Below are 23,160 nucleotides of genomic sequence, written 5' to 3'. Positions count from 1 at the left end.
GGAAGTAAGCATTAATTTCGTCAGAACAATATGGTATCTCTAGTGTTCAAAATATTTGGCCAACCCCATGGTGTGTGATTATCACAGAGTATTTTTTTATTCTTAAATTACAGAATCCTCTGACATAAATAACTAAAGTACCCCTTTTCCTCTTTTTCTGGTAGAATGCAGATTACAAGTTGTTCATCAATCATTTCTATATCTATTAGAGGAAAAAAAACCTTCACTGCTGTAAAGTCCTATGTACAGCGTATCATTTTAAAGAAAGTATGTCAATTTTTGGAACTGTGGCCCTTGCACAGTTTTATAGTTGATTTTGGTGCTAGATAGACTTTGTGTTGTAGGTGTGCTTACTAGAAAGTGTTGCTTCCTTTTCCAAAGAAATTGCGAACCATGTTTTTAATGAGAAAAAGGATTTCAGCTCTTTAACTGTGATTGCCTTGATGTGCAATGTGTGTGTTCTGGAAGTGATTCCTGTGAAATGTGTGAACACCTGGTACAGCAGCTATAGATCAGTTCAGTGGCTGCTGAACTTCCCTAAATTCAAATGCTTCCACTAAGTGAAGGTGAATGCAGTAAGTAGCTGAATGAGCACATTCTAAAAACAGCAGTATGTTGGCAGTATAAAGATAAGTTGTCAGGAGTTTTTATTGCTGTAATTTTATCTTTTTACATGTCATCACACATAAGTTTCTATGTTCAGATGATGCTTTTATGACCATTGGAAGACTTCAAACTCTTCTCTAGTTTTGTTTGAGGAGTCTGAAATAAATAATGTACCCTTGCTTTTTTTATCAACAACTTTTTTATCAAAAATTAAGTGTGGTAACTATTTGTGGAAGTGAACCTACTGAAAAACCAGAACACATGTACTAAATATTTGCCTGGGTTAGAATTCCAGGTATGTTTCAGCTGCAGTAATCAGATGGACTGGGTTTTTTAAATTTTTTTTTTAAATTATAGAATACCATTGTCTACATGAAAGCATTCTGAAAAAACCCAGTTTGAATTAATTTTTGAAAAGGATTTCATTGTTTTAGGCTCCTCTTGGGGCATTCCTATAAAAACTAAAAAATTCTAATTGCTTACTTGATTATCTTCCACAGGACAAAAACCTTAAAATGTATTGAAGCCTATTTAATCTTACATAACTATCTGTCCAAATTTCATGTGCACTTTATGTTTGAAAGGCTTTTATGGTGAGTGTGATTGAACTTAAAATACTGAAATAGTTTGTTTATTTCACAGGCAAATATGTTGTTATCCCAATTTATCTTCTGTGTCCTGCCACATACATTTCTAGGTGTCTGTAAATTATAGTGGGATAAAGCCTTTGAGTGCAATATTATTATATCACAGGTACACTGCTTGCAGGGTTTAGAAATTTCCAGTCTAAGAAATTTGTGATGATTTCAATTATGTGGTTGCATTTTAGGCCAGATTTATGGAATAACATGACTCAAAATAAATAATGATTTCAAAATTGGTTTTTGCAGTTTTAAAAGTGGGAGATTTTAGCACCATTATCAAATCTGTAAAAGATACTAAGCAGAACTGAGCTGTCACAACAGAAAACATGATTAGGCACATGATGGCACTTGGAATTGCTGTCTGCAGCCACCCATTTCTGCCCTCAATTGCTTTCTCCCCTGTGTTGGCCTACTATTGGCATTGCTGGGCCAATAGTGAACTAGAAAGGGAGACTTTTCCACCTGACAATAACTTTTTAAACTATGTTATTTTTCAGCCAGATCTATTCTCCAGAGGTTTGTTGGTTTTTTTTTTTGTCTGGACAGTTGTACTAGCACAGCACAGTCTCAAAGGCAGAAATCTGTAGTACTGCTGGCAATGAAAATAAATCTATGCAAACTCATAAGGCTGCTAAGAATCAAACCAGCCCAGTCTTCACAGCATTCATAGTGACATAATTCATGATTCCTAAACTTCTGTGTGGCTATTTTTCAATCTCTTTTCTTCCTTTTCTTTCTGAACACCTGCATCCTTAATGCATGTGACCAGTAATGAGTAATCCAGTCCTTTTCTCTCATCTGTGTATGCTTGGAATTTTTGCATTGGCATGCACTTTCCAGGTAGATATCCTTTCTTTCTTCTTATCCATGTACTTGATGTCTTTATACTCTTTACTTCTCACACTGGGCACATCTACTTTTGCTTTGGTTCTTGCTGTTACAGTGCAGTCGTTCTTGTCATCCTGACTTCTAACCCTTTTACTTGCATGTTAGTTATTTTAAGGTAGAGGGTTTTTCCCTCTTTCACAGTAATGCAGTTCTGTTTTATCCCTCAGTAGTTCTCCCAGGCCCGAGAAAAGACATAGTCTGTTCTTGCACAGATAATGATTTTCTTGTATTCTCCTTCCCAAATGCATTCAGTAAATTTATAAAAGATGGGACTAGAGATTACTCAAATTAGCCCTGTGTTTTAACAGTATGGGAAAACTGAAGCACCGAATCTACTCAGTGGCACTTGGGATGATTTTTCATTCATTGTTGTGACTGCTTGAATTACAGAGGAATTTGATTGGAATTGTACAAGTATTAATGCCCTAGATAAAAGAATATAATGCCAATCTTTTCTTGCACCAGTCTTCTATGAAAGTTCGCCTTCTCAAGAACATTATTATATAGTTTTGCTTTGTTTTCTTTTTACTTCCAATATTTGAATAGATAGTCTTCACCTTGATTCTGTTGGTGTTTTTAAAGTTAAATTAAAATGCTCCTCTTGGGTCCATCTGCTAACCCTTTTTGAAAGAGCCATGAAACTAACAGCATTTATAGACCATATTTTAAATAAAATAAAGGTTGATACAGTTGATTGAAGTCATGGATGGGCATATTATTAGTTACCATAATGGTTTCAGATTATACATAACACAACACTTCTATAATGCTTTATAGTATTAAAATAAAGAATCCTGTTCATTGGTGCCACAGTACTTCTACAGAGGGATAGAACCTCAAATTCCCAAATATTTGAAGAGTTTTGAATACTTAGGATATTTTCTTGTCATAGCAATCCATTAGATTGATAAGAGAGAAGCAGTGATTACTTGCATTTATTTAGCATGTCACTGCCTGACTAGAAGCATATTTAAAATCCTTGCTAACCCTGCCTTGTCACAAGAGAAATGTAAGATTTCTTGAAGATGCTGAAAATGCATCAATAACAACTAATGCAGGAAATTAATTATAAGCCATTGCTGCATGCTTTACTCTGTTTTGAAATGGTGTGTTTGTGGTGCTTTTGTGTATTGCTCACATATGTTTAGAGTAGATATTGTAAAAGCAAACAAAAAAACTAAAAAAATCCCTAATAGGTTGTGCTGTGGAGGTGACAGCAGTAACAGTTGCTGCACTGTCACCAGATACTAGAAGTGCATGGTACAATCATGTGCTTATGAGCCCGAATTTAGACACTCATGTAAATATAAGACAACCCAAATTTTCAGGCTTACCTAGCTTTAATTTCCCTGATGGTGTTGTGCTCTCTGTATGTGTGTTTGTACTCTTGCATGTGGCAACAGCAGTATTTTTCATTCATTTCTGACAGAATTCCAATATGAATTATTCTTGTCTTAAGAGGGACAGGTGTGCCAAGCAAAAGTTAATACTAAAGGTTTTCATAACATAATTGAATTTATGTGGAAACAATTCCTTTATTTCTGTGTATTAATTTATGAAAGTACTCCACTGGATAAACCGGTATTAAAAAGATAGGTAGGAAGTCTGTGTTGTTAATTTCCTGGTACACATGCACATACATGCATATGAAATTATCTGCTAACTTCCATGTGCTTCTAATATTTTACTGAACTAGCCCACTAATAACTGCTTCTAGGGTTGTAGATTTAACTTGCTGCATGCTGGGATTTTCTCTGGAACAGCTGATTTCTCTCACTTTTAATGCAATGATTTGTGATTCCGTTTCTCGTCTTTCCTGTCTGTCTGACTCTGATGTTTGTGCTTTCCAATTCACAGGCATGCAGTATGGTGGATATGTTAATAATCAAGCTAGCTCTGCACCAGCTCCCTTGTCATCAAGTTCAGATGATGAGGAAGAGGATGAGGAGGATGAGGAAGCAGGTTGGCTTTAGCTTTACACCAGTATCTTGTTCTCTTCCTACTCAAGGTTTTCCCCATATTTCCATCCCCTGAAACTTTTTATTTCTTTAAGACAAAGCATCACCCTGACTCTTCAGCTTGAGATTTCCCAGCTGTTACTAGTATAGTAAAAAAAAGGATTTCTGTAGTGACCAACAAATAGGTCCTTTTTTGTCATGTTAATATCAGATGTTTTATGAATCTAACAAAGTAACATTTACAACTTGCAAGACTCCCATATTTTTAGTGTTTTGACTTGCAGTGAGTTTTAACTGGAGATAACTAGCAGTAGAACTTACACTGATAGTTGTTCAGGTTAAGCTACCAGATGCCATTTGTATCATTACATTTAACAGTGTTTACCTTGTTTCTCATTTTATGCCTAAGGAACTCATACAATTAAGGTAGTAAACATTGAGAGGTTCTAGGTGTGCTTTTTAGGACAGTAAATTAATCGGTGCTGATTTTTTTCTCCTTCTAAAGGTGTATGTCCCAATGGTCAGGTTCACAGGTTCAGTGTTAATCTGCTTGCTTTGTAGAAAACTTTAAAAGTTTGTTTATTTTTTTTTTCTTGTTAAATTGGTTGAGGCGTTATATACTTGGTTGCATTTTGCCTGTTTTGTCAGAATGATCCGGATTTGTGAGTTTAATGTTTCTCACCAGTTTAGTTTCTTCAATTTTGGTAACCTTTTCTTTTGGAACTTGAGCATATCTTTACTGGCTGAATGAGTGGTACCAGTATGAAAAGCTTTTTCAAGATAAACATGAGACTACAACCCTTGTTGATAGATGGAAGTGGCAGCACATACCTTGTACTGCTGGCTTTTAATATTGATTTGGAATAGGAAACTATTGTAGCTTTTTTCTTTAGATTTATGATGCATGTTGTCAGAAAAAAAAAAACAGTGCCAGTTTAAATAAAATAATGAAATCATCACCTACAATACTGTGAAAACAGTGTAGTGTACTCATAATGATTCTGTGAAGAGTGGAACAAACCAATGATGACATCCAAGTCATAATTAAGAACAGTATGTTGGGTTTGCATGCCAAGGTTTCTGTCCAAATGATGTTCATTGGGTTTTTTATCAATTGTAACGTTTTTCTCCTTCCTTTGTTCCCTAAACAAAGTTTCATACTCCCTACCATCATTCTTTCTCAAGTTCTTTACTTTACTAAAACCTGTAGCCTTGCATTTAAATTCATGTTACAGAAAAGAGTGAAAGGGTGTCCAGGTTCCATACGAAGGCTGTCTCATTAATAAGCACGTACTGTTTTATGCCCTGTCAGCAGGAGCTAATGCAAATCCTTAACAGATTTCAGTAGACAAATTTCTGGCTCAGACTGTCACAGTGGTTTTATGAAGAATAGGTGCAGGAAATCTGGTTGCTTGTGTTTGTGTAACTTCTCAACTGTTTTGTTGACCTAACAAAAGTATATTTTGACTTTTCTGTAGTAAGCCTTAGCAAAGGTTTAAAAGCCCTAATCCTCATCAGGGTAAAAAACGTCATGAATCTTGATTCCTTCAGCTTCTAGAACAGAAAATAAAATCTTGAAATTATGTTTTTTAGTAACCTCCAGGATTAAAAAAAAAAAGAAAATTTACAGTGAAAATCTGAAAATTAAGATTGTGTGAATGTCACAGAATTAAATTTTCCTTTAAATAATATATTATTGTTAGTCTTACGGATTTTTAAATTGCTCTTCTATCTCTTAGTTGAATGCTTTAAAGGCAAAATGCTCAAGAATTATCTGTAGTGTCAGGATGGTGCCATGGTATTTCTGTGTCCCAAATGTCAGTGATGTTAGGTTTTCATATGCAGAGTCTCTTCACTTGGGAGCCTCAAATGTTCCACCATTGAAGTTCTCCCTTGAAATACTTTCAGCTTTGCAATGGGATGTGTGGTCAAGGTTGATCCTTCCGAGTAGAACGGTATCAGTGAATCTTTTCAGTCTTTTCTGCCACAAAAATTATATATACAATTTTCTTTTGTTTTTTTCTCAATTCTTAAATAGACACTTTTTTTTCTATCACACTTCATGGCTTGGTGTGTTTTAAAGGGAAGATACCTTTAATCTTCTTGGCCCTTTTTTCATTGGAAGTAAATGTGCGTGAAATCGCATTGGCAGAGATGTTTTAAAATAATTCTTTGTTTGCCAGATATTTTACAATAAGATTTTCAAGATCTGTGCATAGGTTGAACTAAAAATTAAGCAATTGAGTCTTCAGTCCTAACAGCTATGTCTGTGCTCATTGTGCTTTTTTATATCTCCCTAGTTAACTTTTGGTACTTATTTTTGCATAGTTGCTTTTTACTCAGCTACTTTAGGCTGAGCCAAGAGTAATTGTTTATACCAACTGAAGTTCGGACTCTTGTCAATGATAATGGAAAATAGAATCTTTAGACTAAGAAAGCTAGCTGTGAATTAGAATGCTACAGAAAGGAGGGAAGAATTAAATCCTTGTCAGTTTGGCTTGAAGGTGGATAATCACTCTGAAGATGATAGGAATCTTCTGTTGCCTGCACTTGTGAAGAAGGTCGTGAATGGACTGTTTTTAAAATGTGCATGGCCTCAGTTGATACAGTCTAGAAAGAACTTCTGGTTTAATAGAAAATTTTTTTTTTTATTTCAAAAAACAACTTTTTTCATTGTTGTTGTCTTTTTGCCATTGATCTTTCTTGCTGTTTGTTGGGCATGTGCTTGTTTGTTTCTGGTATCTTGCTGATTATATTTTCTCTCTCTCCTCTTTACAGTGGTAATAGTTTTCAAGTCTTAGGGCTGAAGTGTGGGGTTTTTTCCCAGGATTTTTCTTGACAGTTTCTTATAAAAGGTTTCAGAAAAAAAAAATCTCAGTCTTTTATTTATCAAAAGTTTGCTATTTCTGATATCCCTAAAGTTAAACTATTTTCCTCCCCCAGCACTTGATAGTTCCTCTACTACAAGCAGTGCCTCTCCTGTTCTGAACAATTATGATGCTCTGGAAGGAGGTGGCTATCCAGGTAAGCAGTTTGTTTTGAATTATTTATTCCAGTACATAAATGTCAGTTTTTATTGTTTCTGGTCTTTTTTATTGTTAATTAACAAGTAGATGAAGGGTAGTGCCTATGAAAGGAACAGGGGAAATCATCAGAGGAAACATACATGTCTTTTAAAATAATTTCTCACAGTTTTAACACTGAAGTTCATATAACCATTTAATAAAACTTCCCTGAATCATAAGTCATACTTTCCATTGTAGTATTGAGGGTAGTGCTGAAAATCTGCTAAGTGTGAAAGCAGCATCTTTTTTCTAGATTATGCTGTATGCCTGATTGTGTCGTTGACATTAGGAGCTGATAATAGTTGCTTACACATCACAGAAGTTTTGGGAGACCAACAATATCAGCTTGCAGAGATGCTTGGATCAAGTTATTGTCTTTTACTTTTCTTCATTTAAAGAAAATGTCTGCTGTTTTGCTTACTCTTAGCTCTAAAAATATCAGGACTGTCAGGTTGGTTCTAAATGAACCTACTGGCTGACTACCTTGGTCTTGAAATCTGTAGAGCTGCCATATTGAGAACAAGAGGAAAAGATGCTATTCAAAGTACTTTAGCCACTATTTAAAATGAATAATTGGATTAATTTGGAGGCCCTACCCCCTCCTGGCTCCTTTGCCTTGTTCTGGCCCCTGGGAGTGTCACAGTAGTTTGCCATAGTTTGATGGGTTCCTGATTAAAGTGAGATCTCTCTCGGTTAGAAAGCTGGTATTGTTATCCACATAGAGTCTAGCAGGACTACAAATTCTGTACCCTCTGGCCTAATAACTAACCATTTTGGTTCTGCTGAAACCATATCCTAAAAATAACTTGTTCCTTTTTTTTAAAGATAAACAGTCAACATTAGGTTTCTTAAATCTGTTGCAGTTTTTTTTACTGTTTTATTGGGGTTTTTTCCCTTGTGGAGTGTTCATGACAAACAGTTTCTTGGCAGTTGGTTTCTTGAATGCTTTGTTCCTTTGCTTGCACTTTTCCCAGTTCACCAAGCTTAAATTCTTCTGAAACTTAGCTCATATCTGTAGACATTTTGAAAGAGTACTTTGATCTCTTTATAGCTGTTACGTTCACTGTGGATTACTTTCAGTTTGACCTTGAAAAATAGCAGAACTAAGCTGTGCTGCAGGCATATACAAGAGAAACTTGCATCAGGTTAAAACTTCAAAAGAGACCATGCTTTATTTCTCCTCTACAATTCATGAATGCTGTCCAAACATAAGGCTGAGCCAGTGGAGCCATTCTCTAACTGTAGGCACAGCTTTTACTAGTAATCTATGAAGTAATCATAGAATGATTCTAGTCATGCTATGACAGTTTTCAGAAGTGGAGAGGAGAATAAGCATGAATGGTCTCATTTGTGGTTTATATCCAATGTATATATTGGAATAAAATGTGGTTCTATTTTTTTACTTTTTGTAAAGTAACATTTTGTTTGTAGTGACACAAGTCCCTGGTCATCTTCCATACACACTGTCTTTGTGAAAATTCTTGAAGTAATCTTTCTTTTATATTCCTTTTTTCAGTGCAGAAAAAGAACTTGATGGATAATGAAAAACTTACAAATAGCAATGTTGTTTTGACGCATTTAGGAGTTTACATTTAAATTAAGAAGGAGATAATAACTATATTCAATACCTGTGGCATTTCTTTTGTCTTTCCAGAGACACGTTCTGTGACTGGCAGCCCAGTTCCCTCTCCATCAGTCCTGCAAGCATCAAAAGCTTCTAAGCCCTTTGGTTATGGATATCCAGCACTGCAGCCAGGCTACCAAAATGCAACACCACCTACTCCTGTGCAGCCCAGTAATCCAGGACACCATTCTGGTTTTCAGCACTATACACAGGCTTGTATTTTTAATTCAAAAATTAGTTCATGAAGTAAATTCCTGGGAAAACCCTTTTCTGTGTGATGTATTTCCCCTCTATTTTCATCTTTTTATAATTTCTGAGAGAATAAACATTAGCTGTAATATTGATGTCATAGCTCTGGTTCTGAACTTACTGGAAGGCTTTTGAAGGAAAGTTTTAAGTGTGCCTCCAAGTAGTTAAGCTTAAAAAGTTTGCTTCACCAGTTATTAGCAAACTCCCCAGTGTTAAGGTTTGATGTTTGAAAGAGCTGAAGATTATTGATAGGAAACAATGAAGAAGCATAAGGAAATACTTGATCAGCATATATCAGGGCATTGCTATAGGCTGTGATGTCAAGCATTAAATCACCTTATGAGCAATGCATGGCATAGGGTCCAGATAAAAGCGCTCTGTAGAACTTTTGCTGGCTGTGTATACTGGAGCAGGCTGCCTGCATCTGCTCTGTTTTCCTCATAAAGATAGCTCCAAACACCCAAGAAATTGTATCCAATCACCTGATTCCTGTTGTACACATGAATCCCCTTAGAACAGTGGCAGAAGAAGAGCCGGGTACTGAGGCAAGACACAAATGCTGAAGAAGTGCAGAGGAATGTATGTGTGAAGGGGTCTAGAAAAAGAAACATACTGATACACAAATCCTGCTCTCTGAAGTAAGGGCCAGCTGGCAAAGACAGTGAAACTGCTGTGGTAGGTGATCAAAATTCCTTACTGCATGTAACATCCAGTAAGGCTCTCACTGTCACAGGCATAATGTAAAATGTGACTTGGAAGAGGTGTTTCATTTAATTTATTTTTTTTTAAATTGAAAGGATTGGCTTCATCTTTACTGTAACGTGACATGAAGCTAGGCTCTTTCAGTAGCACACAGTAAAGGAACAGCAGTTGCTTCAAGTGAATTCAGGTTGCACATATAAGGAGAAAATGCTTCAGGATGGGAGTGGGGAAGCACTAGAACAGATTGTGCTGTGAAATTGTCAATCCTTAGATATTTTGAAAACTTAGCTGGCTCTATATGAGCAACCTAAGCTAACTTTTAAGTTAGCCTTGTTTGAGCAAGGGATTAGACTTTCAGACCTCAAAGGTGCCTTCCAACCTAACCTTTTCTCCTCTTCTATGGTGTTTTGTTTTAATTTAAAAATAAATATTTAAAGTCAGTGTCTGTAACTTGGATAAGTTGATTGTAACAAAAGTTAAATTGCAGAGCAGAGTGGGAGAGAAATTGTGTCAGACTTTTTAGTAACTTGTTTTCTTATGCCTGAAGAGATGGAAGGATTATGTGTGACTTCCAGTGTTGATTTGTGTAATGAACTTGAATTTTGTCCTATGATACACATTTGGAAGGTGTGTCACATTTGTTGCAGCATTTTTAAATTTCTACAGTACAACACTCCTTTTGTTTGTTTGGGTTTGATACTAATTGCTGCTGTATCTTTTTCAAATACGTGTCTGGAAGGGAGGGCACTAAGGAAGATTGAAGGTTGTTATTTAAACACGATTGTATGTTTACCTGTTTGTCATGCTCTTAACTTTACAGCAATATCCAGGTGTGAACCAGCTGTCCTCTTCCTTAGGAGGATTAAGTCTACAGCATTCTCAGCAGCCAGAAAGCTTGAGACCAGTAAACCTTACACACGATAGAAATATTTTACCGGTGTCTTCAGTTCCAGCACCCGTGCCTAACTTGAATTCTGATCTTAGGAAATTAAACTGCAGTCCAGAGTAAGTTTACTGTGTCTTGGACAGTGTCTTATATTTTTTAGTGGGCAATAATTATTTAAAATGTCAAAAAGTGTCTCAGCTGACTCCTAACTTTGAATCTTAAAGATGAACTAATAAAACCCCTTTTAACTGAAAATGTTTAACCTCTGAATCATTACGCAAATATTGTAACTGTCCTACCATCAGAATATATTATATGCAGTGAGTAGCTAGTTACAGTAGCTAGTTTATTAGTATTTTAATAATTTTCCTGTATCTTCACCTTTTTATCCATTTAAAAAAAGATATTTTAATAAACACCTTAATATTACACAGTATGTTTCATAGAGTACTTTGTAATATTGGACAGGATTTTTTCCACAAAAGCATTATGATTATGCCTGAATACACTTAATAATTTGTGGGTATATTTTACTATGATAATTCTGCAATCAGGTATCATTTACTTCTAATTAACATTAAGTAGTATTATCAACTATCCCAAGTGCAGCTAAGTACAATAGAAAGTGCTTTTCTCCAAATATTTTATTTGTAATTCCAAAATAAGTATTCGTCATTGCCTTAAAGTGACTCAGCAGCCTTATTCCTGTGACAGTGCATGGTTCCACCAGAAAACAGAAATCAGAAAACTGAAGGCCTGAAAATGATTCCTACATGTGGAACACTTTTGACGGCACTATTTGTGCATTGGGCTTTTTTAGTGTCCCTTCATGTTACACAGAACAAAAGCTTTTGACTCTCCCAGTATTTGGGATCCTTTTCTACTGTTTTCTTATATAAATATGACATTCTGAGTACTAGGTAAATACTCTCTTGGTTCACTGGAAAAATCTTTATAATGAACAGAAGAATACATAGTTTTGATTGACTGTTGTACCTAAAACAATTCTGTCTCTTAGTTGGTTTTGGTATACTTGCATTGCTGAACTACTAAACTGCAGAGCAGGGGTGTATTTTTTGTTTGTTTCCTTACAAAGCCTTTTAAAAAATATTTCTGTATTTTTTTAAATTAAATCATCTTTGTTAAACATAGGATTTCTTACATTTCTAAGTTCTTTAAAATCAGGTGTTAACACAATGTTTTCAACATCTCCTAAAATTTCATTTTAACATTATGTTCTTATTTTCTTTCAGCTCATTTCGATGTACATTGACAAATATTCCACAGACACAGGCTTTGTTAAACAAAGCTAAGCTTCCTTTGGGTTTGTTGCTGCATCCCTTCAGGGACCTGACGGTAAAGTATTTTGCTTTTTTTTGTGTGTGTGTGTTTGTTTTATATATGCATTTGTACTTTAAGAAGTACTTTAAGAAGTACTTTAAGAAGTATTTTAACAGAAGTATAAAAAATTGTCTGTAACTTAGAGAGGAGGAGAGCAAAAAAAAGCCTTGAAATTGCTACTTCATTGGAATGCATAAGGAAGAAGCCCTTCAAGTTTATTTTTTTTTTGTTGGAAGTCTTTGCTTGCCTGTGGGTCTGAAGAATTGCCAGTCTGTGTGTTGGGCTCACAACGGTCAGATACATCTTGAAAAGGTGTTCACAGAGCTCTCCTGAGGAGAATGCTTGGTTTGAATGTGTGACTGGCCTGATACTTGCTTTCAATAGAACATAAACACAATATAAGATTGAAGCTATATTCATAAGCTTCATTCTTTCATTCATGTCAAGCAACTCCTCTCAATGTAATTTATTAGCATTTATGTAAAAATGTGAATAACTGTCTGGTACAACTTATTTTTATTAGTTGTGTGTTCTTCGTGTAAGATTTGCTGTCCATCATATTTCTTGTAGAGCCACTCTAAAGCTGTCCTTTCATAATTCCTTTTGCCACAGTAGTTGTAATTTAAAGTAGTTTCATTTGAGATCTTACTACATCTTTGATTTTGAGGCTATATTAAGACAATAATTAAGTGTTAATTTTTTTTTTGTTTTAGGAGGAGATTGTTTTAATAGACATCATAATTACTCTATGAAATTGAACTAAAGAGCTAAAAGGAAAGATGATAGAAAATGAAGTCTCACAAAGCTTTTATGAACTGTAGTACAGAGATTATTTCCATAAAATATACTGCATACCTTTGTGACAGCTTTTCATTGTTTCCTTTCTAGCAATTGCCAGTAATAACATCAAGCACAATAGTGAGATGCAGATCCTGCAGGACTTACATCAACCCTTTTGTTTCTTTCATCGATCAGAGGCGGTGGAAATGCAACCTGTGCTATAGAGTTAATGATGGTAAGTGACTGGAGCAGGAGATGCTTGCATTTATAGAATCTCTTTCAAGTATTTGCATTTTATCAGTCCGTGGAATATTTTAGATTAAAACATAAACTACAGTGACAATGGCCTTATGATCCAGAGATTTTGAAAAGCATCTTAAGGCAGATGTGTTGTGCTTTTTCTTGAAGCAGAAGATTGTTTTGTAATCTTTGTGGACATGAAGAAAATGTATTCCTAATATGCTGATTCCTTGTCTAATGAAATCAGCTAATCCCACTGACTGCTGTTGCAATATGCAGATGGAAACATGATGACAGCTACAATCCAGGCCAGAGGTTATGAGAAGCAGTACAGATTGCTGCTTTGTTGTGAAATGCTCTGCTTGCATTGCTGTTTTATAGCTGGGGATCTGTTGTTGTTTAAAATATATAAATTTTCTTTCCAATTACTGAACTTTGATGTTAAAGATATGCTTGAGATATTTGAAATATTCCTTTTTTATGTATTCTTAATGTAAATTTTTTGCTATTGCAGTTGAAGTGTGTCCACATTACTTTGCATTTAGCTGCAATGGTTTTTATTTTCTGATAAAAATATAATCTGTATTTGGGGGGGGGGAATTTTTTTTAATAGTTCCTGAAGAATTTATGTATAATCCTCTGACACGGTCTTATGGAGAGCCTCACAAACGGCCAGAGGTGCAAAATTCTACAGTGGAATTCATTGCTTCTTCAGACTACATGGTAAGAAAAAGTTTTCATAGTAACTTCAACAACAACTGCATATTAATATAATAGTCCTTGAAATTAATGTTTCATATTGATCCAGTGGTGTGTATTAATTTACCATTAATACACATCACTGGAAGCTTTTCTTAATACCAAGGAATAGTTTAATTCACATTTGAGTTTTGGCTGATGTAAACAGTCAGAAGATTTTGAGTTAAAGCTAATTGAATGTGTGTTGTCATTCAGTGTAGTTTAATATAGCACAGTCAGATTTCAATCCGATGCAGTGTGATTTCTGTCTTTCTCCCTCATTTTGAGGATATTTTGAAAGACCAGTAATAGAATAATGAGCAAATTAATTCAACTTCAAGTTTCTAGTTAGTAATTGTGAAGAAATGTTCTTATTAGGAGTCATCTTACAAGTGCTGGGATGGTGGTCTTGTCTGCCTGGGAAAAGGCCTACTTCATAATGACATTTCTAGCAGCAGCAAAAATTAATTATTCTCTTGTCTTTGAATTGAAACATTGTGGCAGACGTTTTACAGTGAATAAACAGCTTGGTACATAGCTGGGGGAAGGGTGTGGGTAGAATGCTTTAACCCTAGTTCATGGATCACATTGCCCATGTACTGAAAGAACAATGGAATTTAAAAGATAGAAGTTGGTATCTTTCGTCATGTTTGAATTGACTGTTGGCAGGAGGGACTAAACTATCTTTTTTTCCCCCTGAAGTATAACATTTTATGTTTATAACAAATGACAGTTATTAACCACTGGGGATTGTGATTAAGTCTATCTGCATATTGCTTAGTAAATTACCTTTATTGCATAATGTATACCTTGCATTTTTCGAAGTGTTCCCTTTTCCTTCTTCCCTTTCTAATGACTAATCTTTTAATATTTCTTTGAATATGATTTTTGAGTGTTTTTTAATTTTTTTTTTACTTTGTAGCTTCGTCCTCCTCAGCCTGCGGTATATTTATTTGTTTTAGATGTGTCTCATAATGCAGTGGAGGCTGGATATTTGACAATACTCTGCCAGTCATTGCTGGAAAACCTAGACAAGTAAGAGTATAAATAACCTTATCAAATCAGCTAACATTTTTGTTATGAAAAATTGTAACTAAAAATTTTGAAGGAAATTTTAAAGTGTCTAAATATTCTGTCCCTAAAGGGCAGAAGTTCCATTGCCTGGAATTCCTTCCCTGCATGTGTATCTGCATATAATTTAATTACTTATCAGCAAGGAATATTTAGCTGTAATTTCTAACAACATGTTAATTGTACAAAGATTTTTAAATTTCATTCTTTCCCCTTGCCAAGACCAACAAAAATAATAAATTACAACAGTTAAATGATATGGTTTTTGTGCTAAGAGGTCTGAGGTGCTGCAAACTGAAACATTGTAACCATGGAAGTAAGACTGCCTGGGTGAACTGTGTTGCAAGTTTGGTTTTTTTAGATCACAGTTAACCTGTGCCAGTTTCTGTGTTTTTATTTTTGCACTGGGACAGCATGTATGGGATTGTTCCTGGGATTGTGCATTTTGAGTGAGGGTTAATGAGTGCTTCACTGTGCTCATGCCTTTTGACAACTAATCCTGTGGAGGCCTTGCCTTGAAAATTTCTGTCTACCTTTTTCTTGGTGAACTTGGTTTTCTCATGAAGAAGCCAACATATACACTAACAATCTTTGCTTCCATTTTTTGGTTCAGTCTTTATTTGTTCAGTTTTTTATGGCTATTTTATCAACAGAATCTCAGAAACATGCTTGATTATTTTAGGAAAATTCATAAAATCCCATGCTAAGTCCACAGGAGAATCAGTGCATCCACCTCATTTATATACCCGGATGGTAACAACAATATTTGCCTCTATTGCTCTTGGTCACTGTCATGGTTTTCAGCACTTCATGATGTTTTTTATATTTTACTTGAGAAATACCCTGTAGTCTTTAATTTTGTATTATGCCATACACTGAAATATGGTCCACATAAGAAATAAATATGTTGCATTGCACAGACATTGGGTTTTGGTTTAGAGCTGTAAGTACTCTGTAACTACATTAGTAAATGGGGGTTCTGGATCAGGAAAGGGCAGAATGCACTGTTTTCTATTAAAGAACTGAGAAGGCTGCCTTCTTTCATATGTCAGTCTAATGTTTAAATGAACTTAGTAAGCTCTCTTGTGGAACAAAGCATCAATATATTAGTGAATGCTTATCTGTAACACTTGGTCTTCTAAACTGCATCATTACCCCAGCTTTTCAGAAAATGGTGAGGAAGTATTGATTGTATTTGTGTTTTAGATCTCCCTTCTTATGTTCTCCCTTCACTTCTTTACACATGAACTGAGTTTCTTCTAACATCAGCAGGAGCCCTGAGTGTCTGTATGTCTTGAGAGAGAGATTTAGGGCTTAATAGTTGTTTTTTTTTTTTATGCTTCAGGCTGCCTGGAGATTCAAGAACAAGAATAGGGTTCATAACGTTTGACAGCACTGTTCAGTTTTACAACTTGCAAGAAGGTTTATCACAGCCTCAGATGCTGATTGTCTCAGATATTGATGGTAAGTAAAAAGAAAATGGAAGCTGAATTTCTGAGAACCTATTATTTTTTTCTTTTCCCCAGAACAAAGATTGGAATCTCTTAAGTATTTGGTATTAGGTCAATGTTATTGAATGAGAATATTTTTTGAAAAATAGTCTTGCACCAACTACAGAGTAGGTGATGTTTGAAGTGTGAAATTCAATAGTTAACTTTGCTTTGAATCAGACAAGCTTTGTATGGACTGTATTATTCTAAGACACTTTCATCTGCATATAATTTACTTATCTGCAAGTAATATTTAGCTGTAGCACACACATTAGAAAAGTAGACTTTTCATGGTGTTTGTAGCAGTGGGCAATGAAATGTTTTGTTCTATTTTAGTGTTATTTTTTCTTTAATAAATTTTTTTTCTATTCTCTCCACAGATATTTTCTTACCTACACCAGATAGTTTACTTGTAAATCTCCATGAAAGCAAAGAGGTATGATTGCTCAAAATACATCATTAAATTTAAGGTGTTAAATATTCAAAACAGATGTTCCTGTTAAACTTTGAATTCAAACTTAATCTTCATAATATGTAGTTCCAATGGTAATTTTTCATTTTGGAAATGTTTAATTGATACATCATAGCTTTTAAAATTGCAACTTTGTTTTCCTTAGTGTGTTAAAATAGAACTGAAATAGTTGGTACCGATTCTGCCACTTCAGTCGTGGCAGTACAGCTTTTTGGAAACAACAGAAAATCTCAAGCTTGCAGAATCTCATCAAACACCTTTCAATCTGTTCTGCAGCTGATAAAAGATCTATTGAATGCGTTACCAAACATGTTCACCAATACAAGAGAAACACACAGTGCACTGGGCCCTGCTCTTCAGGCTGCATTTAAGCTGATGTCTCCAACGGGTGGTCGGATCTCTGTGTTTCAAACTCAGTTACCATCTTTGGGAGCGGGGCTTTTGCATTCCAGAGAGGATCCCAATCAAAGGTCAAGCACAAAGGTAAAAAACTTCCCTTACTATTCATTTCAAAAGACTAAGGACTGGCCATGTCTTTCTGACTTGCATAGTTCTGCAGATCAATTGCTTCGTCTTCATTTATAGCAATTAACTAAATTTTAATGATGTCGATGTTTATGCATTTAAGATCCCTACTTTATACATGGATGTGTGGTATTACTTGTTTTGAAGTGCATGAGCTATCTTTGGCCTTTGGTCCTTAATTTTCCTTGGCAAGCAAAAGAAGCTGCAAATATTTGTGACTCAGTTACTCAGATGCTGCTGAAGAGTATTTCTTTTGGTCCATGAAGTCTAAGAAGCATGACTGTTGTCATAACTCCTCTCTGTATGATTTATTTACTAAAGGTGGTCCAGCATCTTGGTCCAGCAACAGACTTTTATAAGAAGTTGGCACTGGACTGCTCCGGCCAGCAGACTGCTGTGGATTTATTTCTCTTAAGTTCACAATATTCTGATCTAGCTTCTCTTGGTAAGGAGTACATGATTCACTCTTTCTGCACTGTTGTCTCTCTTTAGAAGCACAGGCTACCTCAGGAATTCTAAAGTCATGTAAATATTTTAGCACTTGTATAATTGCAGCTCATGTTGCAAAGGAATTGACCTTGAAGTTGATGGAAGTAAAGAACAGAAATATTACATTGGTAGTATCAGACATTTTATTCTAAGGTTTCAAAGTTTTAAATGAGAAGTATTCTCCTGCTCAAGAACAGGAAACAGAAACGTGGCAAGGAATAAATGAAGTTTAATTATGGGGGTAGAACAGAGTTTTCATCCTTTGATAAATTATCCAAGATTTGTCTCTGTACAAACACTTAATTTTACCTCTACACCATTAGATATTTCTGCAAGCATTTCAGTCTTAGCTGCGAAATGTAGGATGCTTATTGAGCTTGGTGTATAATTAGGTCATTATGTGTTGGGATGATTCATTTCTCTCTTCACTTGCCTGGGTCTCAGACAGTTCTCATTGTCTTTCTGATGTGGGTGATACTGAGAAGATGAAGGTAGATGTTACTTGTGGAAGTCTGGACACAATTTTTATGTCCTGATTTCATGTTACAGTTTTACTTTTTACTTGTCTCTTTCCTTCCTTCACAGCTTGCATGTCCAAGTATTCTGCTGGATGCATCTATTACTATCCATCTTTCCATCATAGCCATAATCCTGCTCAGGCTGAAAAGTTGCAAAAAGACCTGAAAAGATACCTTACAAGAAAGATTGGATTTGAAGCAGTTATGCGCATAAGATGTACAAAAGGTGTGTCTTAAATACTGATTCCTATGGAACTGTTGGTGTAAATGTGTTAGCAACCATTTTGAATGTGCTAAGTCTTTAGCAACATTAAATTCAATGTTATTTTTCTTTCTTTGAAGAGTAAAAGAGTTACCTTCTTTATGTTAAGTTAGCTTTTGGTGTTTGATTTTTTTGGTTTTTTTAGTTGATAGTACCATCTCTCTATAAGTTGATACGTGTAGTGTAAGGGCATCATTCACTTTGGAGTGTTCAGAATTGAACATGAGCTCTACAGGATCATGCTGAAATGTCTAAAGATTCATGTAATTGCTTATACATGATAGAATTTTTACTCTTTTCTTCAGCCTTAGCTTGAGGGCTGGGGTTTTAGTTATTGGTGAGAGTTTTCCATGCTGTTTTAACCTCACTCTGAATATTTAATCTGATTCTAGGTCTTTCAATACACACTTTCCATGGGAATTTTTTTGTACGATCTACTGATTTACTGTCCCTTGCCAATGTCAATCCTGATGCTGGATTTGCAGTACAAATGTCTATAGAGGAAAGTCTGACTGACACATCTTTGGTTTGTTTTCAAACAGCTCTTTTGTATACTTCCAGTAAAGGTAAATAAATTGAAATTAATTGGTCACTGGGGTTTTTGTTTCTTTTTATGGTGTAATGCTTGTAAAGTTAGTTCCACAGCCTTTTGTTGTGTTCTATACACTAAAAGAATCTTGTCAGAGCTAGTAAGCCTACTTGGCAGTTAATCACATAATGGAAATCCTTATAAACACTGTTTTAAAGTGAAAATTTCATCTGCATTTGTACATAGTGCTGATTCAGCAAGACTTTTTTACTTAAAAGTCTGACCATTGTTACAAGCAGTAACATGTTTGGCAGGCACTTTGTCCAAACACACAGACCTGTGATAGATTGGATCAAGCTGCAATTACTACACTGGGTGAACATAAAGAATAGCAGCTAATTTCTATGGTAGAAGATGCCACAAAATTCTGGGATGGATGTCAGTGTACTTCATTTGTAGGATCAAAGACACTTACTTACTGTGGAAGTCGCTAGTTTGTGTTATCAATTTGTGCTGCTTTAGAGTAGAATTTTAACAGGTTGAGACAGGGAGACAGTATTGTATTGCAGCAATTTCTTGACTGGTATGTTTTCTAGAATGGGTACATCTTAAATGGGAGGAGATGCTCTAATGACTGAATTTGTTTACTTCTACCAGGAGAGAATGCAAAATGATTTCCACTGATTTCTCTTAGGTGAGCGTCGAATTCGAGTGCACACACTTTGCTTGCCCGTAGTGAGTTCCCTGTCTGATGTGTATGCAGGAGCAGATGTACAAGCAGTTGTGTGCCTCTTAGCAAACATGGGTGAGTACAGGCCAGGAAGATTCACATGCTTTTTGGCATGTTCCTAATTTTGCCAGCCGTTTAAATGAAGTAGTGAATGAAGCCTGGATATTATTAGAAAAGGTTGGAGTGCAACATGCTGTGTGTGCAAAAGACGACAAAACCAAATTAATACTGAAATTGTGAACTGAAACACTCCTTGTTCTGAATATTAGTGGACTTTAGTCTTTTAAAAAGAGCCTTCTTACTTTGTTCTCTGGAGGTTAGTAAAGGACAAAGAATCATAGCACACTTGGATCAAAACTCTCATTTTTTAATCATCATTATCATTGTTGTTCACTCAAACTTAGGCATTCTAGGATTACTTAAGAAGCAGGGATTCAGTTTAGTGAGTTGCTGGAGACTAAAAGAGAATTTCTGACAGCAGTGTAACTGAGGTATTGGTTTTCTATCCTTCTGTTGTTGCAGGGCTGAGGATTCTTACTTATCCCTTAATTGTGGGTCATAAGTCATAGACTGATCTCTCCTGTTAAATGTGTATGACACTGTAGAGCATTTTAACATGTTCTATATTGTATATTAATATTGAAATCAGTTAGGAGAAGTAAATTGTAATTCTGTGTCTTCTGGGATTGGAACTAGATGATCTTTAAGGTCCCTTCTAACCCAAACCATTCTGTGATCTCCTCTTAAATGCACATTCAGTCCAGCAGGTGGCTTCCTCCCACCAAAGGATTTGCAGCCCATGCTCAGCAGAGAAAAATGAAGCAGCATTTATAGTAATCACTATTATGTCACTGAAGTAATGGAAGAAATTTCTTATGTGAGGGGGGAAAAAAAATCAAAATTATTGCTGCAGGTCTTACCTTGAAAGTTGGGCAACAGCATTTCAACAATAGCTAAGTTGTTTGTATAAGGTTTAAATTTATATTTAGACTTAACTATGTATGATTGCTTTAAAATTTCCTTTTAATTCTCCAAGAGTACAAACCAGGGAGCCAAAATTAGCTACACAATATCTTTGAGCATTATGAAAGTAAGTTTCTGTATGGACAGTCATCTAATTTACTCCTAAAAAAAATTAGGACTGCAGACGTGGTTTGGGGAATTTTTTAGTCTAAAAACATAACCCAGAAGCACAGCTCAAATTTTCAAAGTTCAAGAGAATGAGTGAGGCCATGTCTGGTAACTTCTTCCCTCCTTCTTCCCCCCAGCTGTGGATCGCTCAGTTTCATCCAGCCTTGCAGATGCAAGAGATGCCTTAGTCAATGCTGTGGTGGACTCCTTGGCAGCATACATGGCAACTGCCTCAAATCTGCAGCAGTCCATGCTGATAGCACCAAATTCCCTCAAGCTCTTCCCACTCTATATTTTAGCTCTTCTCAAACAGGTATGTATGATCTAGTGAATTAGTGTTTGATGTTTAGTTCGTTGTTCCATTTGAGGAATTCTTCAGTCCTAGATCAAGCAATGTCTGCACTTCTCTAAAATTATGGAAATTGGATTACCATCTTTATGCCAACTAAACTTTATTGTAGAGGATTACCATAGTGGCTTATTTTAAATTGTTAATGTCTGAACCTTTTATTAGTTTACTTGATTTTGAATTTCTTTTGTTCTGTCTTATATTGCTTTACAGTTAAAATAAATAAATAGTTTACAATCAGCATTTCTCAGATTTTGGCAGCTCATTAGTGTAGATCATAAAGGTTGTTGGAAACTGCTTATTAGTACTTCTTCATTTTTATTTTATGAAGTCAGAAACAAGAATTTTCCAATACATATTTTTTGTCCTTTAAATTCCCAAGAAGAAAAATGAGTTTCCATGGAAATACAGTAAAACTTATTATAGAAACTCAAGTGATGTAGTTGAAAGTTCACATAGAAGTAGTTACTACTTTTTTATTATTATTTTTTAATGATATCTTTGTTTGGATTACTGAACATCATACTTAAAAAGAGACAGCTTCCTGCAGGGTTTTGTTGAATAAATCTCACTGCTTAAAGTTTTTCATGTCTGACAGTTCTTGGTTCTCTTATGATGAATAAACCTTTATATAAGTCTTGTAAGAGATCTAAGCATATAATAATTTATTTTCTTTGGCTTAGTGATTACTTCAGTCTCTAATATACTGATTATGATTTTTTATACTTGCCTGACAAATGCAGTTAATGGTGGGGGAAAACGCAGACAATTTATTATTGAGATCTGTGTAAAAGACAGAAATAAGAGTGGCTGGGAAAAGTTGCTTAGGTTTGGATTTTTTATTATCATCTTTATTAGCAATAACAAAAAATGGGATATAGAGAAACCAAAATCAAAATGCTTGTGGCAGTCAAGAAGGAGTGATGTCCTTAGCTTTGTTGTAGAATTGAATATGAACTTTGATTATAAGAATGTTCTCCATTGAGTAGCATATCATGTTTAATTCATTGTGTTGCTTCTCACAGCAATTGTGTTACCAGTTGCTTCTAAAGGAGATCTGAAAAATTCAGTAGGAGATAGTTAAAAGATAAATTTATCCCCTAGGAGTCTGGTTTCTCCTGTAAAACATGAAAGTATGTTTCCATTCCAAAACTTTTCCTTAACATTGAATTCTTACTACTATAACGTCAGAGTCTGCACGTATGTACCTTGCCTGAACTCTGCTTACCTCGTATCTTTCCTGTGCTAGCTTGCACTTGTGAGTTTCACAGGCCAGTGTCACTTGTCAAGAATAAAAATGAGAAATGCTGGTCCAGTTGCGTGCAAATTTTAGACAAAGTGAGGGAGAAATTTGTTCCCCTTCATCAATAAGGAGGGGCTAGATTATGTTTTAAAAATCTTGCTCAAACTCTATGATTAAGATTATACCAATAAGATACATTTCTTTACAAAAGCTCTGCCGCCTTTGCTTGACACTTTGAAAACTCTGAACTGCACTCCTACATGTGACATAAAATACAGGATTTGTTTGAGTAGTAATGTTCTCTTGCAGAAAGCCTTCAGAACAGGCACAAGTACCCGCTTGGATGATCGTGTCTATGCAATGTGCCAGATGAAGAGCCAGCCTCTTGTTCATTTGATGAAGATGATTCATCCCAACTTGTACAGAATAGACAAGTTGACTGATGAGGTAATGTATGAAGCCTGGTAATAGCATTTCCTACTTTTAATGGCCCATTAAACTTGGTACTGTGCTGCAGTAATTTTATGTTGTTATTGTAATACAAATGGAGCATTTCCTCTAAGTTATAAAAAATCAAGAGAAACATTATTTTCAAGTTTTGAGTTGCATGTACGGTAGTGTGGTATGAGC

General features: G+C 35.3%; 1 protein-coding gene across 3 annotated transcripts in view; it reads left to right on the top strand.

Annotated features, from left to right (window-relative positions):
• Positions 1 to 23,160, top strand: part of SEC24B (SEC24 homolog B, COPII component) — a 46,285-nt gene that overhangs the window by 15,017 nt on the left and 8,108 nt on the right. For 2 of the 3 annotated variants that reach the window (XM_054633964.2, XM_077177162.1), the window contains exons 4-20: positions 3,996 to 4,100; positions 7,040 to 7,120; positions 8,816 to 8,997; positions 10,557 to 10,741; positions 11,876 to 11,978; positions 12,852 to 12,978; positions 13,597 to 13,706; positions 14,644 to 14,756; positions 16,138 to 16,256; positions 16,663 to 16,718; positions 17,031 to 17,237; positions 17,601 to 17,724; positions 18,354 to 18,512; positions 18,941 to 19,114; positions 19,772 to 19,882; positions 21,076 to 21,251; positions 22,840 to 22,977. In XM_054633964.2, the coding sequence (XP_054489939.1) occupies positions 3,996 to 4,100; positions 7,040 to 7,120; positions 8,816 to 8,997; positions 10,557 to 10,741; positions 11,876 to 11,978; positions 12,852 to 12,978; positions 13,597 to 13,706; positions 14,644 to 14,756; positions 16,138 to 16,256; positions 16,663 to 16,718; positions 17,031 to 17,237; positions 17,601 to 17,724; positions 18,354 to 18,512; positions 18,941 to 19,114; positions 19,772 to 19,882; positions 21,076 to 21,251; positions 22,840 to 22,977 (2,270 nt within the window). The remainder of the gene's footprint in view (positions 1 to 3,995; positions 4,101 to 7,039; positions 7,121 to 8,815; positions 8,998 to 10,556; positions 10,742 to 11,875; positions 11,979 to 12,851; positions 12,979 to 13,596; positions 13,707 to 14,643; positions 14,757 to 16,137; positions 16,257 to 16,662; positions 16,719 to 17,030; positions 17,238 to 17,600; positions 17,725 to 18,353; positions 18,513 to 18,940; positions 19,115 to 19,771; positions 19,883 to 21,075; positions 21,252 to 22,839; positions 22,978 to 23,160) is intronic. The other variant, XM_054633965.2, reaches the window with a different exon arrangement.

Source organism: Agelaius phoeniceus, chromosome 4 (assembly GCF_051311805.1).
Source record: "Agelaius phoeniceus isolate bAgePho1 chromosome 4, bAgePho1.hap1, whole genome shotgun sequence".
NCBI classification, from domain to species: Eukaryota; Metazoa; Chordata; class Aves; order Passeriformes; family Icteridae; genus Agelaius; species Agelaius phoeniceus.
Note: the sequence above shows the minus strand (reverse complement) of the source record. Positions and strands in the feature narration are given on the sequence as shown.